Source organism: Monodon monoceros, unplaced genomic scaffold, assembly GCF_005190385.1.
Source record: "Monodon monoceros isolate NGI ecotype Baffin Bay Population unplaced genomic scaffold, NGI_Narwhal_1 Super_Scaffold_18, whole genome shotgun sequence".
NCBI classification, from domain to species: Eukaryota; Metazoa; Chordata; class Mammalia; order Artiodactyla; family Monodontidae; genus Monodon; species Monodon monoceros.
The window spans coordinates 170,780,873-170,796,360 of NW_021703774.1; the positions used below are offsets into that span (position 1 = coordinate 170,780,873).

The following is a 15,488-nucleotide window of genomic DNA, read 5'->3' on the forward strand; positions in this document are numbered from 1 at the left end:
TTTTCTACTTAAAATTTATATCTAGATTTCATGGTCAGACTCAGCAGTCATCCAAGCAGAACTCCGCATTATGCAGTGGGCTCCTATCTAAACACTGACATGGAAATGTTCTCAGCTTAAGTACGTTCTGATTCAGGACATAAGCCGATACTTTAAGATCTGCCTGTAGCTTTCTGTCATGACTGAAGTTAACACCCCACTGAGTAACTCGGGGCGCGCCTACCAAGGAATCTTCAAAACCGTCCGTTGTCTGGCTTCCTGCTGTGGATTATAAGCTGGACACGGGAAGGCACACTTAGGCACAAACTTCTTCCATTAAAGGCTTATGTTCTCTGAACCACCCACCTGAATTTCAGCTCGCTTTCTATAAAAGACAGTGGAAAAGGAATCCAGCTGGTCCAAGTGAGGCAGAAAACAGAAGCTCATACAAATCCTATCACCCCAGTGGTTCGGCAAGTTTACTCTAATAAGTGTATCCAAGCCCCTTTTAATGGCTCATGACTGAATGTAACTTTTGCAACGGCTAATAATTTAACGCGGCATCACGATGGTTTTTCCCATTCTTATTCTTCATCCAGAAAGTAAATAAAACCTACACGCACCCTCCAGGCTCTAATCCTATACTGTACAAGTAACTTCACTTTTGGCAGAAACCTAACCTTCCATTCTGCACGCAATGGACTATGTGCCAAGGTGGCAGGGCAAGCCCCGACAGACTTTGGTTTTGGCCCAACAGGTCAAGGTTCTTAAGTCACATCTGAGGATACTCCTGGCGACCAACACTTCCAGAATCAAAGCATATTATTATCATGCGCTTGATTTCTATTAAACAGCGTTTTGTTGACTAATCAGACTGGTCTACAAAGCCAGTTGAACCGGAAAGGTCTATGATGGAGGCAGAAGCATGTCCCACAGTTAGAAGAGTGAACTAGACGTGAACGTTCGCAGGCAGCTCCATACTAATCAACAGTCCTGCTGCATCAGGAAGAAGCCTTACAGAGAATGCCGGGAAAGCCCTCGTTAGAGAAGATATCAAGGCCTGTATCCTACATCGAGAGGAAATGAAGCTTTCAAAAAAGAAACTACAAAAATGATCAATAGGATGGTACAGCTTGGAGGCAGTTCAAATCCCAGCCTTCCACTCAAGAACTGTGTGACCTCTGAACAAAACTCGTTTCCCCCCGGGTCTGTTTCCCCATCTGTAAATGATACCAGCCTCAGGGGGTTGTCATCAAGTTTGAAAAACGCTTTGCACAGTACCTCGCACACAGAGAGCACCCGAAGGCTATGTCAGGTTCCCCCCAGAGCTTAACAGATCTTTTCAACACCTCTTGGAGAGGAAGCAGCACGAGGGAGGGCAGTGGGAGAACCGAAGGGCCCGGTGCGGCCTGGGCCGGGTGGAGCAGGGGGGTCCAGGTGGGCCCTTGGGCGGTACCAAACAGGACTCCAGGCATCTGACGGGAGGGATCGGCCAATGAGCAGCTCCACATTTTCCCTACATCACACCCACTCGAACCTCAAGTTTTGTTCCTCTCAACTTTTTTTTTTTTTTTTATATTTTAGTCCGTGAAGAATTTCAGTGGTAATTTGGATCTCACGAATCTGGATCTTCTTCTTTCTTTTAATCCTACAGCAGGGCGACTGTAAATGTCGAGGCACTTGAGGCTCAAATGAGAACACTCAAGTACTTCAGCAATTAAGAGCTACACACATTCGTTATGATTTATCCCACATAAATTCTGAAGTTCTTCAGTGTGCAATGAAATTACCTGGGGTGGGCGTGGGGATACTTTAGGTGTCCAAAAAAATGACAGAAATGGCAAACCGTTTTCCTTAACCATCGGCCTGGTTTTTGGACTACTTTATACGTGGCCTTTATATCCGAGTTACCCTTTTCCTCACCCCCCTGTACTTAAAGGATATAAGCCAATCGATTCAAAGTGAGGCCTGATATCAAATCAAAATCGACAGAAATCAAATATCGAATGCATTGAGATATAATTTTAGAAGAGTCGCTTTAACGTAAGTATTAAAAGTCAGCAGTTATCTAGATATCTGCCCTCAAATATTAAGGTAGAAGCATCTTCTTGACCACGCAGACTTGGAAGAACTGTGACAAAGTGAGGGAGGTTTTGGATGTGAAGTGTTTTAAAAAAAAAAAAAAAAAAAAGGGCACCACGCAAGTATAAGCTTCACAAAGGCTGGGATTCTGGTCCACTGATGTAACCTAATTACCTCAGTAGGTGCTCGATAAATTAATGTGATTTTGTAAAACATTTTGCTAGAAAGTACCTGTAACATCCAAATTAAAACAGCCAGCCTAGAGACACTGACAGATCTTTCAAAGTATTAGCTGCAGGGACACAAGGCTTTAGTTATGAGCTTTCTAAATTTTTCAAAATGTTTAACTCCGTGAAGAGTAAAGCAACCAAACTGGGGCAGCTCATTCCTGTGGAGAGGGAGCTGACCACCTGCTTGGGGACTCCTCAACTGAGTATGTGGGTGCTGCCACATCCAGGCCCTGCTGTAAGAACGGGGGTGACACAACAGACCTCACCCTGCTCTTTCAGACCCGAGGAAATGTCAGCGTCCGCAGCCTGGGAAGAAGGCTTCCGGCTAGAAGGAAAACTCGGGACCACCTTGTCCACTCCCCACTTTGGGCAGACCAGGAACTAACAACCTTGAGGCAAAATACCTGCCCGAGGCTAAGCCAGCGAGGCAGGGACGGAGGAGGAGCTTGTTAGAGCCCTGGAGGGACAGGTGTCCCTGGTTCCCAGAGCAGCACCCTTTCCAGCTCACAGCGTCCGGCTCCTCCCCGGGTGCTGTGCGTGCCCAGCGCTCAGTTTCTAGAACATTTACACAGCTAACGCTGAGAGCCGCTCCGTACCTCTGCCTCTTCCTCCCATACACCTGCCCACAACCCTTCTGGGGTTTCCTAAGGTAGGAATCCGTAAGCCACAAGTGTGAACACATCTCGCTGAGGGAGGCTGACCGCACCTTCAGCTTCACCACCGTTCCGAGCAGGAAGGACACAGGCGGAGAAAAAAAATGAGGACAAGTGGTCCCACGTAGGACTTTATGAATAAACTGCTTGTTTCAGCCATTTTTAATCTTTAAAAACACAAACAAACAAACAGCAATTCCATATCAACCTAATACAAATGTTACAACTTCTTTGTTTCATTCTTCGGGGGAGCCATAAATATAAAAACCTCCAGACTAGAGCGAACTGGTCGCAAGCACAGAGGAAACTGACACCCCATACAGGAAATTATTTCACTCTTACCAAAGTAAGTTCTCCACGCACTTCTTAGCACCACCGTCCAACTGCACGTCTACTCTCTAGGTGGTATGGAAACGATGTGAATTCACAAATATTCAATCAATGCCAAACAGAAACAAGTGGGAAGAGGTCGGCCGTGGGGCTCGACAACTGCACTTTAGAGATGCAGCCTGTGAGCACCCCTCCCACATGCACCTTCATTTTCCCCCTTAACTGCTCCCAATGATGTACAAAATACAGTCCTTCCACAGCTTTTAGAAAGTTTTTTATTGGTTACAATGATATAAAATGCATCATTTGAATTCCCCCGTCAGTAAGTGCTTGCTAGCAACAGCATAAGAAAACTTTCTGTACATCTGACAAGCTCAAATGATTTATTTCATGCTGGAAGGGGAAAAATAGCAAACACCACTCTTAACTTGTCTGTCTATAATTAACCTCTCTCTCTCTCTCTCTCAAGGCTACGTTGGTTAAAATCAACGGACAACCCCTTTTGTATGTCAATTTGTAAATTTTAATGTTTTCATTAGAATAGTCTTTTATATCACTCTCCAACAAGAAACAATAAAATTACTAACAGCAAACTTCAATACAAGAACACTCTCCAGATTAACAACTCAAACAAAATGTAAAATGTAAATCACATATAATACAATTGAAGCGTCCAAAACAATTTAAATAATTTTAAATATTTTATTTTTAAACTGCTACAAATGCTTTATACAATATTTCAACATAAAGTCCCCATAACAGAAATGTAACAAAATGGGAATGATAGTGAAAGGGTTAAAGTGGCACAAATTCACCAAACAAGTATTAAACTACAAATTTTAAGAGGTAGATTACTTTTAAAGTTGAGAACAACAACAACAACAAAAAAAACAACACGAATAAAACTTAGCCATTTTCCACCAACTCCGTCATTAATTAGAGGGAAGGCATATAATAATGCATGGAGAAATGACACTTGTACACTCAGAAACAGGCCAATTCATTGGGTTGTTTAAATCTCTATTAGAGACTGATGTGTAAAACCTGATAAGTAAATTCATTTACACTTAGGTGTAGACATACATCTATACAGGCCTGTGACGTATCCTGGGCACTGATATATTGCTACCGTCTCCGATAATACAACAGTTATAAATTAGTGCCAGATAATAATCTGAGAGGATAATGTCCATTTGGATATATAAACATGACACTGGAAGAGGCATAAAAAAGAGTCCATATCCAATCTGGTTTCCTCTCCATTATGCTGGCAATCGGCTTGTGATAAAACAACAACAACAGCAACAACAAAAAGAAACAGGCTAAGAAAGAAGCTAAATGCCTCTGTCTACAATTCATTTAAAGGAAAGGCATCAAGAGCTGGTGTGACCAAAACATTATAAAACGAGTGCATCAGAATCCGTCATCCCTGAAATCTACAACAAACTACTGATAAAACAGAGAACTTGCTTTGCAAGATTAGGTTCAACTCATTCCTTTCTCTGCTCTGTGCCAAAAGCCAGGGCCACGCTCAGGTCTGGGTTACCAGTCCCGTGACGAGGGGCCAGGTCAGCTAACCTGTCCTAGAGCGCCCTCCTCTGTGCATCTTAATCGCCTGTGAGCCCAGCACGTGTGTTGGGCGCCAGCGAAGAAGCAGATGCCTGACTCTAACCAGGGCAACAAGAAGCCCACTGGCAATCGGCTGTGTGTTAGGGTTTCTGAGTCAGCTTCAACTGGTCTTGCAAGCTTGGTAGATTTCCTATGCTTTGCCGTAGTGCTTATCCTAAGTTCAGCATGCATTATCTTTATTTAGTCAATTCAGGTTTGTTTTGTTTGGGGGGCTTTTCTACAGGAAGTTCCTAGAAAATAAGAAAACTGAAGATAAATGACAACATAACACAACCTTATATGAACTGACCACGGTAAAGAAAAGGTGGGAAGACCATGGGACGAATGTTAAGACAGCAACAGGATGACTCGGAAGGTGTGTGGGAACGTGGGTGTCCCGCGCAAAAGAGACATGCTGAGAGGGACGCAGACAGTCTCCTTGGAGTGATGTGGCGGAGACGGTATGGGAGAAATCAGCACCATTTTGGTTTTTTTAGCCCACTTCACGGTAAATGGAAAAGCTTGGTCTGGAATTTCGTTCTGCTTCTCCATCACTTATTTACGTGTCCTTAACTGGCTGCAATGGGAACACAGTATTAAACAACAAGAACAAGAAAAGCTGCTGTAGAAGCAGCACTGAAGAATGTAAAAATGCCTTGGGATTTACAAAGAGCAAAGATGGGTAAGAAGGGAGTAGAAAATGTACCTCTTTCCTTATCTTTCTGTCTTACAGTCCGTGGAAGTGAGCCCTCAGCCACCAGCTCTAAATGCAGTCCCACCGACAAGCCAGAGGTGGGCTCCAACCCGACCCGCGGAAGGTGAGCCCGACACAGCGTTCACTGGATTAAGAGTTGTAACAGGAGAATCTAGTCGGTGGTATGTCTCTGCGGCTTTGTCCTAAGAAAAGGATTTGGAGCACACGCCTTTTTCACACCCGGATTGGCACAATGGCTTGTGCTACAGGAAATGACCAGACGGCAAATTCTGCTGAGCTCTCGGTGTAGAATGGAAAACTGACGTCGTTCTCACGGCTGACTGCAAGTGTATACTTGAAAATCTGTGGAATCCTAAACTGGCATTTGAATGTAAAACGTCTGAGTGCCGAGGACTAGCCCTTAATCACAGTTAGGATCAAACACACAGGGAAAGGGTGCGCTGCCAGGCCCGGGGTAAGTCCTCGAACGTGCAATGGAGCAAGGACAGCGAAATCACTGAAAACCAGAGTGAAAGTGGATATTTCCAAACCTGTGCTATGAAATCACCCCTGAATAAAATTTACAAACAGAAATATACTGAAAAGGGAAGAAGACTAGTTAGAGCAACTCCTTGCCAGTGCAGTACAACAAACGTGGAAAAGGACGAAGCCTCCACTAAGAGCCCTGGGCTGACACCGATGGACCATCACATCCCCAGGCCTGCGCCTAGGATCCCGGCTTTATACCAAATTCACTACAAGGTACTAAGAACGCTCTGAAGAGTCGCCCACTCTTCTGCCCAGATGATCAAAATATGATGCCCCCTGAACGCTCATTCTGTAATTCCCAAAAATACTTCCCAAGTTTATCGTCACGGAAGCCTGCTGCTACCATCTACAGTCAGAATAATACCCGTGTCTTCTGAACTGTTCGTTCCTTGTTTCCTTTTAGGCCAAATTTCATTCCAGCAACGTTAACTTTCAAACAAAGCAAAATAATTAAAACTAAGTGGAGCAAAGAATAGAGACACAATTTTATTAGGCACTTCAGTCCTTTGCAGTCTTAAGGGTTCTTCAAAAGCCCTGGATGAACTTCACTCAGAGAGTTTTCCTTTATAGTACGTTAATTTTTTCTTATCAACTTTACCCTTGAACTGTATAAATGGGATCCAGTACAAAATAAGTGATTCTTTCAGATACTATCGGAAACAAAGGAGAATACACATATGCATTCTAAAGCATCAACCACCTGGGAAGCGTTTTTTAGTACAGTCCATGAAAATGACGGCATGTTCTGGGTGGTTTAACCTTGAAAAGGACAGTCCAAGAATGTCCTGTTGTTGTGGAACTTCCCGAACACAGACTGAGTACAAGGAGGTACACAGTGAAACTGCTACAGGCAGGAAGTCTGGACAGCTGACAAACAGGTGTTTACTTTCACCAGGACTAACTAAGCTCCAAGACGCTGTATACACGTATGTCAGTAAGGTCTACCGTAACTGGTTATTTAGTATTTTTATGAAGTAGCTTTAAAAAAAAACTGATCCTTTATTCCTACAGTCAATCATTCCAATCAACCCTTGGCTAATGATTCTCGTCTCCATCTTCAGCCATGACTCATGGCGCACCAGCACCGAGAACTCTGCCTCATCGAATGCACAGTGATAAACAGCATCTCTGAGCCCTTGTGACCTTTCCAAACGGCAGTCACCTCCCAGTTAACTCTGATTCTATTTGCTTAAAACACCAAAGAACTCTGAGACACTGGAAGTTATAGCCAAGAGCCTAGAGTCCGGCAGCTCACTCTGAAAGGACACGATTTTAAAATACTGTGCAGAAATTCTAGCCGCTGATGAATGCTCTCACCTGAGATGAACCTGTAGGCATCATTCAGGAAACCACAGGATACCAAGAGTGCACTCCGCTCACGTTTGAACTAACTCCGGAAGTCTGAGAAGTCAATGGAGCAAACTTAACTCCTGCCCTATGTTTTCACCGGTCGCCAAGAACGGTTCTTAATATAGGAAGAACACAGGATAAACAGTGGGACCACCTCAGAGCTGAGCTAAGACGGGCTCTGGCATCACGCCGGGGAAACAAAGGCACTGACAAGCGGGGTGACCTGCCCTTCGTCCCCACCCGCACCTGAAAGAACCATGCTCTGGCCCTTCGGCAGGCACTCTCTCCTCCTCCCGCCCGTGGGAATCTGGCTGTTTACCACCCTGTGCCTGAGAACAGGAGCGAGCGGGAGGACACATGGCATTTTTAAAAGGAATAGAGTGCTGTGTTTTGATTTATTTTAACCAAGAAGCAAGTTTTTAAAATTAAAACACAATAAAAGCAAGCATGAATGGTAAAAAGCAGTCTCAGCTGCTAGAACTGCACTTAAGTCACAGAAATATTACACCAGATTGTAATGTGGTTTTAATGAACTCCATGATCCATCTTAACATAAGAAGTAAGCTATGATCAGAAAATAATACCAGTGACACTGGGATACCACCCAAGGTATAAAGGAAGTTTGAGAGAATTTCACCTTTTCATAGTAGGGTGCTTTGGGGAGCTTTTCATGGCTTCAAATCCAATTCATAACTGGCCCTATTAGAGAAACTGTACCACTTTGTGAGTCCTACACCTGAAATAAGAGCTGTATGTATCCATCTCTACAACAGCCAAAGCACTGACCCTCCTGCACACCGGCCTACACCTTAAGCAACAGCTGCTTCCTTTAAATGCTTATGTCAAAATCGTGCAGGAAAAAGGAAGAGAAGCCATTGGGCAAGGACAGCGTTTTCTTCCAACTGTCCTCCCCCCTCGCTCTGGAGCTCTGAATTCCTCCGGCCCTGGAGCCTCGCTTACCTGAAGTCCTTCAGCTCCTGCTTGCCGCTGCTGTCCTCCCTCCTGTTCTCACTCGGGTCGGCAGCAGCTGTCAGCTGCAGGCTGCGGGTGATTGGCCCCCCACTTCGTTCTCTAGATTTTACATTGAACCTGTCTGTCCGTTTCTTACTGGCCAAGGCCGATTTGCTCTGTAAGACAGCTCTGCTTTTCTGTGCCCTCACGTGCAGGCTCCGAGACGTCTTGCCCGAGAGCTGGGCTGCATGATTCTTGGCTGCAGCCTTGGGCTTCTTGCTCTCGCTGTGAGTCATTTTGGCCATTCGTATCGGGCTTAAGTTCCTTAAGGAGGAGCTTGGTTTTTTGGACTTAACCGAAGCTGCAAATTTAACATTCTGCTTGGACCTGAAGGACGAGGAGGGCGGTGGGACCTGTGCAGGGCCCGAGCTGCGAGCTCTGGTCTTGCCCAAAGGCGCCTGCATGCTTTGCATTTTGATCTCTGCATCCGCTGTCCGTCTGCGGTGGCTGCTGCCGTTGTTTCTGTCACTACTTGCAGGTGATGGGTGTCCTCCCTTCTTGGATGAATGGGAAGCTTTTTTTTTGGAAGGAGAAAGAGGTTTCTTGGGACAGCTGAAAGCGGCGTGCTTGTTCAGGCTCCCGATGTACGTGAACTCTCTGTTGCAGTACGGGCAGATGTGCGAGGACGACTCAGGAGCATTTTTGAGGTCGGCTTTCTGCTTTGCAGACTTGTTTTTCTGAAGGATGGCTTTCTGGACAAGCTGGTTTTTTTTCTTCAACGCATTTAACTTGAGCTTATTGGAGGACATTTTGCTGAGCTCAACGCTAAAGTTCAGTCTTTTGGGCTGTCCCATTCGTCTGAAGGCATTCTTCCCAGAGTTGTCCAAAACCACCACACCGTTTTTGGGCTGCACAGTCTGTTTCAGCGGGACTGGATTTTTCTTCGGGGTATACCTCTTCTTGTCGCTAGCGGAAGCACATGCCAGGATGTGTTTGTGCAGCTCAGGCATGTTGTCCACACCTTTCCCACACTTGGTGCAGCGAATGGCGGTAGTAAACGTCTGTGGGATATTGTGTGTAGTGAAATTTGTGGCCGTCACACCAATGCCTAGGGGGTTGCGGTGATGGTACTGAAATGGAGGTGGTTTAAAGCTTGGGTAATGCTGATTGAGACCCAAGCGAACATCTGGATCTTTCGTCTTTATTCCAGAAGCCATTATCTTTATGGTCGTGTAAAGCTCTTCTGAGGAATCGTTCAGCTCCTCCTCTTCTTTAGACGTTTCTAAAGGATCTTCCGGCAAACTCCGCATATGCTCTGCGTGGGCCTTGCTGGGATCCGTGAAGTTCTGGGGCCTCAGGGTGCCGCTTTCAAACTCATGGTGCGTGCACGCCGTATCGGGGTGGAGGTCTCGCTGGTGCTGCTGCAGATTGCACAGAAACGCAAATTCTTTTTTACAAACCGAACACACGAAGATATTCCCAACTCCATGAAGCAAAAAGCGGTGTTCTGACAAATCAGTTTTAGCCTTAAAGAGCTGCACACAAAATTCACATTTGAAGGGCCATTCCTCAGCGTGAATGGATAAATGTTTGGTTAGATCTTTAATGGAAAGGAAAGGCGATTCACAGACGTTGCAGACAAAATTTTTGTTGAATGTCTCCTGAACGATATCCCGCGCGGTGGCAGATTGGGATTCTTCCCTCGCTTTCGGACCTTCATTCTCTAATTCCTCCTGTTTAAAAGATATCATGGGGAGAGAGGCTTCCAGATTATCCCCAGAGGAAACCACAGACGATACTGCTGAGAGAGGAGGCGGCGAAGGAGAAGAGGAGGAGGACGAAGAAGAGAACGAAGGCGAGGCAGATGAGGAAGACGAAGAGAGCGTCGGAGGCCCCGGTGAGGCAGCAGACGTGAGGGGCTCCACGGAAGGAATGGGAGATGGCGAGGGAGACACCGTTGGGGAAAGAATTGGAAGCGGGGACTGTGCGGTGGCGTTCGAGAGTGGAGAGGGACACGGATGAGGGGATGCCCCGGAAGAGGGGGCTGCAAGAGGTACAGTGGGAAGCAGCGGAGGGGGTGGGGTGGCAACAGTTAACACAGGAGGACAGGGCTGGGGGGAAGAGGGATTGGTTGGGGTCAAGAGAGGCGGCAGCTGCCCGGAAGACAGGGAAGATGTCTGCAGGGCAGGTGACGAAGGAGGAGACTCGCCAGGAGGGGCAGGTAAGCTAGAGTCGGGACCAAGGTCAGGGTCCGGCTGAGGATCTAGGGGTTTACAAGGACTGGGGCTCCTGGTCACATCTGGAGCATTTTCTACAGGTAAGTCGACGCCATTGTATTCATTGAGAAGGACCTTCTGTAGCATGCAGGTGGTCGGCTTCTTTTTCTTTGCAGCGCTGCAGGCTGGCTGCACCGAATGGTTTTCTTTGAATTCCTTGCCTTCAGAGTCACTACTAGGCTTTCTATGCACACTGAGATCTAACACAGATTCCCACTGGACCGGAGCCTTGCCTGTACCCTCAGCCTTCTGTTTTACACCACTGGATAAATCCAGTGGCTGCTGGTTGCATACGTTGCTAAAAGTAGAACTAGCTGCCCACTCTTTAGATACTTTATATTCATCAAAGCCTGGAGGGCTCCCGGTTTCTCTCTCATCTCTCCCAGACAAACTCCATGCTGGTGAGTTGCTATGACTTTCTAATTTGGGCTTTTTGGAACTCAGAACTGCCTCAGTCCACATGGCTTTCCCATCGCCCGGCTTCCCAAAGTCTCGAAGGGCAGGACTGTGCTGTGGAGAGCTGGGGGGAGAGCTGGTCCGCCTCTTAAACCTGCTCGAGGTCACAGGGAGCATCGACGCAGGCGCGGACACACAGACAGGACCTAATTTAGGTATTTCAGTGGCTGAAATCCCTGCAGGAGGAGTCAGTTTATCCTGCGTTTGAAGAAGTTGTTTGAGCTTCGATGACAAATACACATTTTTCTCTTTGTGGAACGGAACGGCCTCTGTGGCTGATATGCTGAGAGGCAGGCTCAAGGAACACGAAGGCGCTACGGCATCGGACTCGGTCTCAGCTTTAATTCTGGGCAACACAGGAGGACTGGCAGTCCTCCGTTTCTTGGACTCACTGTTCGTGCTGCTGGAAGGCTCTTTAGGAAGATCATCTGTTATAGGGACCTGTGTGGTCTTTATATTTTGAGTTATTTCCACTGTAACCGGAGTGAGCAGACAGTTGATACCGTACAAGTCTGCCGAACTGGATTCCATCTCAATAACATCACAGTTACTGGTGCTGCAGCTGGTCTGAATTTTACCGTCAATGTAGTAATTTAAATTTTCCGAGATATTGCTGGAAATATCCATGATGTACACGTCGTCTGCCTCCCCTTCCTCCTCTGGCTCTGTGCTGGGTACGTAGACACTCTGGGCGGGCGGGGCCTGCTCTGCCCGGGGCTGCTGCTCTTCGAGGAGACCCCCTTTTCGCCGCACACCTTTAGGAATCAGGTGACGCTCGTGGACCCTGCGCTGATGTCGCCTCATGTTAGTGTGAGTTCCAAAAACCTTTTTACAGTATTGGCACGGATGAAGCTCCTTAACTTCTCCGTTCTCTTCTACTACAGAAGAATTTACTGTGTCTTGGGAAGCCTTCTCTGAATTCAAGGTCAGAGAGTCTTGCCCAAGACTGGGAGGCTGCGCGTCATCCTTCGGAGGAGCGCCGTCCCCGGGCGCCTTGCCATCGGCTGGGGCCTCCGGTGGCCGGAGTGTCAGGCTGGGCTTCCGCTTCAGCCCCGCCTCGTGGCGCCGCTCGTGCCGCCGCCTGTTGATCTGCGTGCCAAACGCCTTCCCGCAGTACTTGCACTTGAAGGCGTGGTTTACCGTGGATATGTGGATGTGCATGTGCCGCTCCAGCCCCTGTTTGGTCGTGAACTTCCTCTCGCAGTGCTGACACGGGAACAGAAACGTTTCAAACACGTCACCATTGGCCTCTTCTTTAGCTTTGGGAATTCTGACGGCAGGTGCTACCTCCGGAGAGTCTTCAAGAGCGCCCATCGGAACAGTCCGTGGCTCTTCTAACAGATCCTCTGGGCTCTCGTCACACCGCATCTCCAGCTCTCCCGCGGCGCTCCCGCCTGGCACGCCAGCTGCCGCCGCCTCCTCCTCGTCCAGCTCCCCCTCCTCCCCCTCCTCCTCCTCTTCCTCCTCCGCGTCGTTCGCATCGCTACGCGCCGCGTCCAGCTCTGCGGCCGGTCCCACCTGGGGGTCCTGGGCAGGGGGCGGGAGGGCGGGCTCCAGAGGCACATCCTGACTCACCACCTCCTGAAGGGCAGCCGTCTGCTCGGCGGCGGCGGACGCGGAAGGCTTCTCGTCTTCGTCTCTGGGGCCTGGAAAGCACAGGGAGGCAGAAGCATGGAAGTCAGGGCACACACCAGCCACTTGTGATCAGTTTCCATTATTCCCGTTATTTCTCTTATCCCCTAAATGTGTAAGGGAGGGGGTAACCACACACAGCTCTGCTTTCTCGGTTATAAAGCTGTACTGCATAAAATTCCATTTCACTCATTCAACAAATGTTTACAGAGCACCTGCTCTGTACCAGGCAGCTCCGTGGGCAGTGAGGATACAATGTGAACAATAAATGCCTGAAGGAGCTTAGGTTCTTTTGTGTTTCATCGCATACATATAAACAACATTTTTGTTTACAGAAAACTGTAGTGCTTAAAACTGTGTCCAGAGGGCTTCCCTGGTGGCGCAGTGGTTGAGAGTCCGCCTGCCGATGCAGGGGACGTGGGTTCATGCCCCGGTCCGGGAAGATCCCACATGCCGCAGAGCGGCTGGGCCCGTGAGCCATGGCCGCTGAGCCTGCGCGTCCGGAGCCTGTGCTCCTCAACGGGAGAGGCCACAACAGTGAGAGGCCCGCGCACCACAAAAAAAAACTGTGTTGGAGTAGTTGATACTGAAATTCAAGATACTATGGTCATGAATTCCAATTTTTCATGATTCCGAATGGAAACCAGAAAATTGCTAAACATATTACCAGGTTAGATTCTTAGTGGTCTGTCTTGAATGCAATGATTCTCTCTCCCTCCTCCTGACTAAAACTATATATTGAGAGCTAGAACATTTTCCAAAATCATGCGATCATCATTTTTCATGTAAAAGGAACTTCGGAGCTCACTTCTTCCAAGGCTGATTAAATTATGGAGGACTCAGGAGTACCTCAGAGAAGGAAAAAGAAATCTGAAGTCACTTCTGAGTCTCTATGCCCAGGAGGAATCCAGCCCAGCCCAACCTGAGGTTAACGGTGCACAGGTGGACTCGCTAGCAAGGTGACAGGCGAGCAGAGACCTAAAGAAAATGAGTCATGCGAATATCTGTGGGACGGAAGCCCTCTGGACAGAGGAAACAGTAAGTGCATAAGCTCTGAGTCAAGAGCATGTTAGATGTGGTCAAGGAACGGCCAGGAAGTCGTAGAGGCCGTAGGGCGAGTGGGGGGCAGTCCATACGGGGGGAGAAAGGAGAGCAGGAGATGAGATCAGCTCATGCAGAGACTTGTAGGCTGTTGGCCTTTACTCTGAGTAAAACAGGGAGCTATCGGAAAGTTCTAACAGAGAAATATATGATCGACTGAAATACAAGAGAATCACTCCAGGTGCTACGAGGAAGACAGAAAACTGTAGGTGGACAAGGGTGGAGGCAACCCTACTATATGCTCCAGGAGAAGAGACGAGAGTGGCTTGGGGAGGTGGTAGGAAGTGGTCAGACTCTGGATTATTTTGGAGATGAAGCTGACAAGGTGTGCTTGTTGACTGACTACGGTGGGTGGTGGTGGAGGAGGAAGGGTCAAGGAGGATTCCACAGCAACTGCCGTTACCCTGCTCACTAAACTGTATCAGACGGAGAGAAAAGCAAGTCTGGTCTGTGTACGTTTCTGTGTGTTGGGGGGAAACTAGAGTTTACTCTGGATGTGCTGAAGTTTGAGGTACCTTACAAATATCCAAGTAAAGATATTAAGTAGTTATATATGACTCACGGTCCAAAAGAGGCTAAGACTAGAAATGGCTAAGTCCTCAGACTAGAAATGGCACTTGGAGCACGGGTCTGGACGAGGTCACTTGGAGAGCGAATGCAGACAGAAGAGGGGGGATGGCTGTGTCCCCCAGATGACTCCAGTACCCAGGGTTCAGAGGAATGGCCAGGGAGGTATCTGGAGAGCCAAGAGAGTGGCGGCCCTTAAACAAAGGAGGGAGTGATCAGCTGTGTCCAGAACTGCTAATGGGCTGGGTAAAATGGGAGTGAGAACTGAACATTCCATTTGCTACGGTGGAGCTGTGGTGATGGTGACAACAACAGTTTTGGTGGAGTAGTGGGGGCAGAGGCCTCAAGGAGTTCAGAAGAGAACAGAAGGAAGGAGAGACAGGGAGACTATAAGCAACTCTCTCAAGTTTAGCTGTAAAGGAAAAAGCAGAAAAATGGGGGTAGCGGCTAGAAGGAAACACAGGGACAGCAACGGCCTCTGAGACAGGGGCTGGTACAGAGCGTTTAACGCTGATGGGAATGGCCCACGATGCCGCTTTCTCTACAGGACCACCTAACTCTCTGCGGAACTACACCCCTTTTACTGCAGATACCTCAAGAGTTAAGAATGGGTCTGTAGAAGCAGCAGAGCTACTCTGACTTCTCCTGGTTCTATTAACTGGCTCTCCCCCTATTCACTGGACAAGTATTTACTACACATCAGTACTAGGTGAATGAAGCCACCAAGATCCTTATCCTTATAGAGCTCCACTTTAACAGGAGCGAGGCAAGCAGGCAACATTACTACAATGAATTAATGGTCAAGCTTATGGAAGTACATGGTTAACAAGGTACAGGACAGAAGCACACGGGAGGAACATCCAGCGGCTTGGTTAACTGATCAGGGGAGGCTTGTTAGAGAAAGTACTAAGCAGGCAGAACCTGAAGGACAAGGATAGAAGAGGAAAATCAAGCAGGAGCAATCAAAACATGCAGCACACTGTAAATTAGTGTGGACTTAGCTGGAGGCAACGGGGAGCCATTAAGATAT

General features: G+C 47.7%; 1 protein-coding gene across 5 annotated transcripts in view; it reads right to left on the reverse strand.

Annotated features, from left to right (window-relative positions):
* PRDM2 (PR/SET domain 2) overlaps nt 1-15,488 on the reverse strand; it is a 119,645-nt gene that overhangs the window by 26,959 nt on the left and 77,198 nt on the right. For all 5 annotated transcript variants that reach the window (XM_029231261.1, XM_029231264.1, XM_029231262.1 and 2 more), the window contains one exon: nt 8,436-12,804. In XM_029231261.1, the coding sequence (XP_029087094.1) occupies nt 8,436-12,804 (4,369 nt within the window). The remainder of the gene's footprint in view (nt 1-8,435; nt 12,805-15,488) is intronic.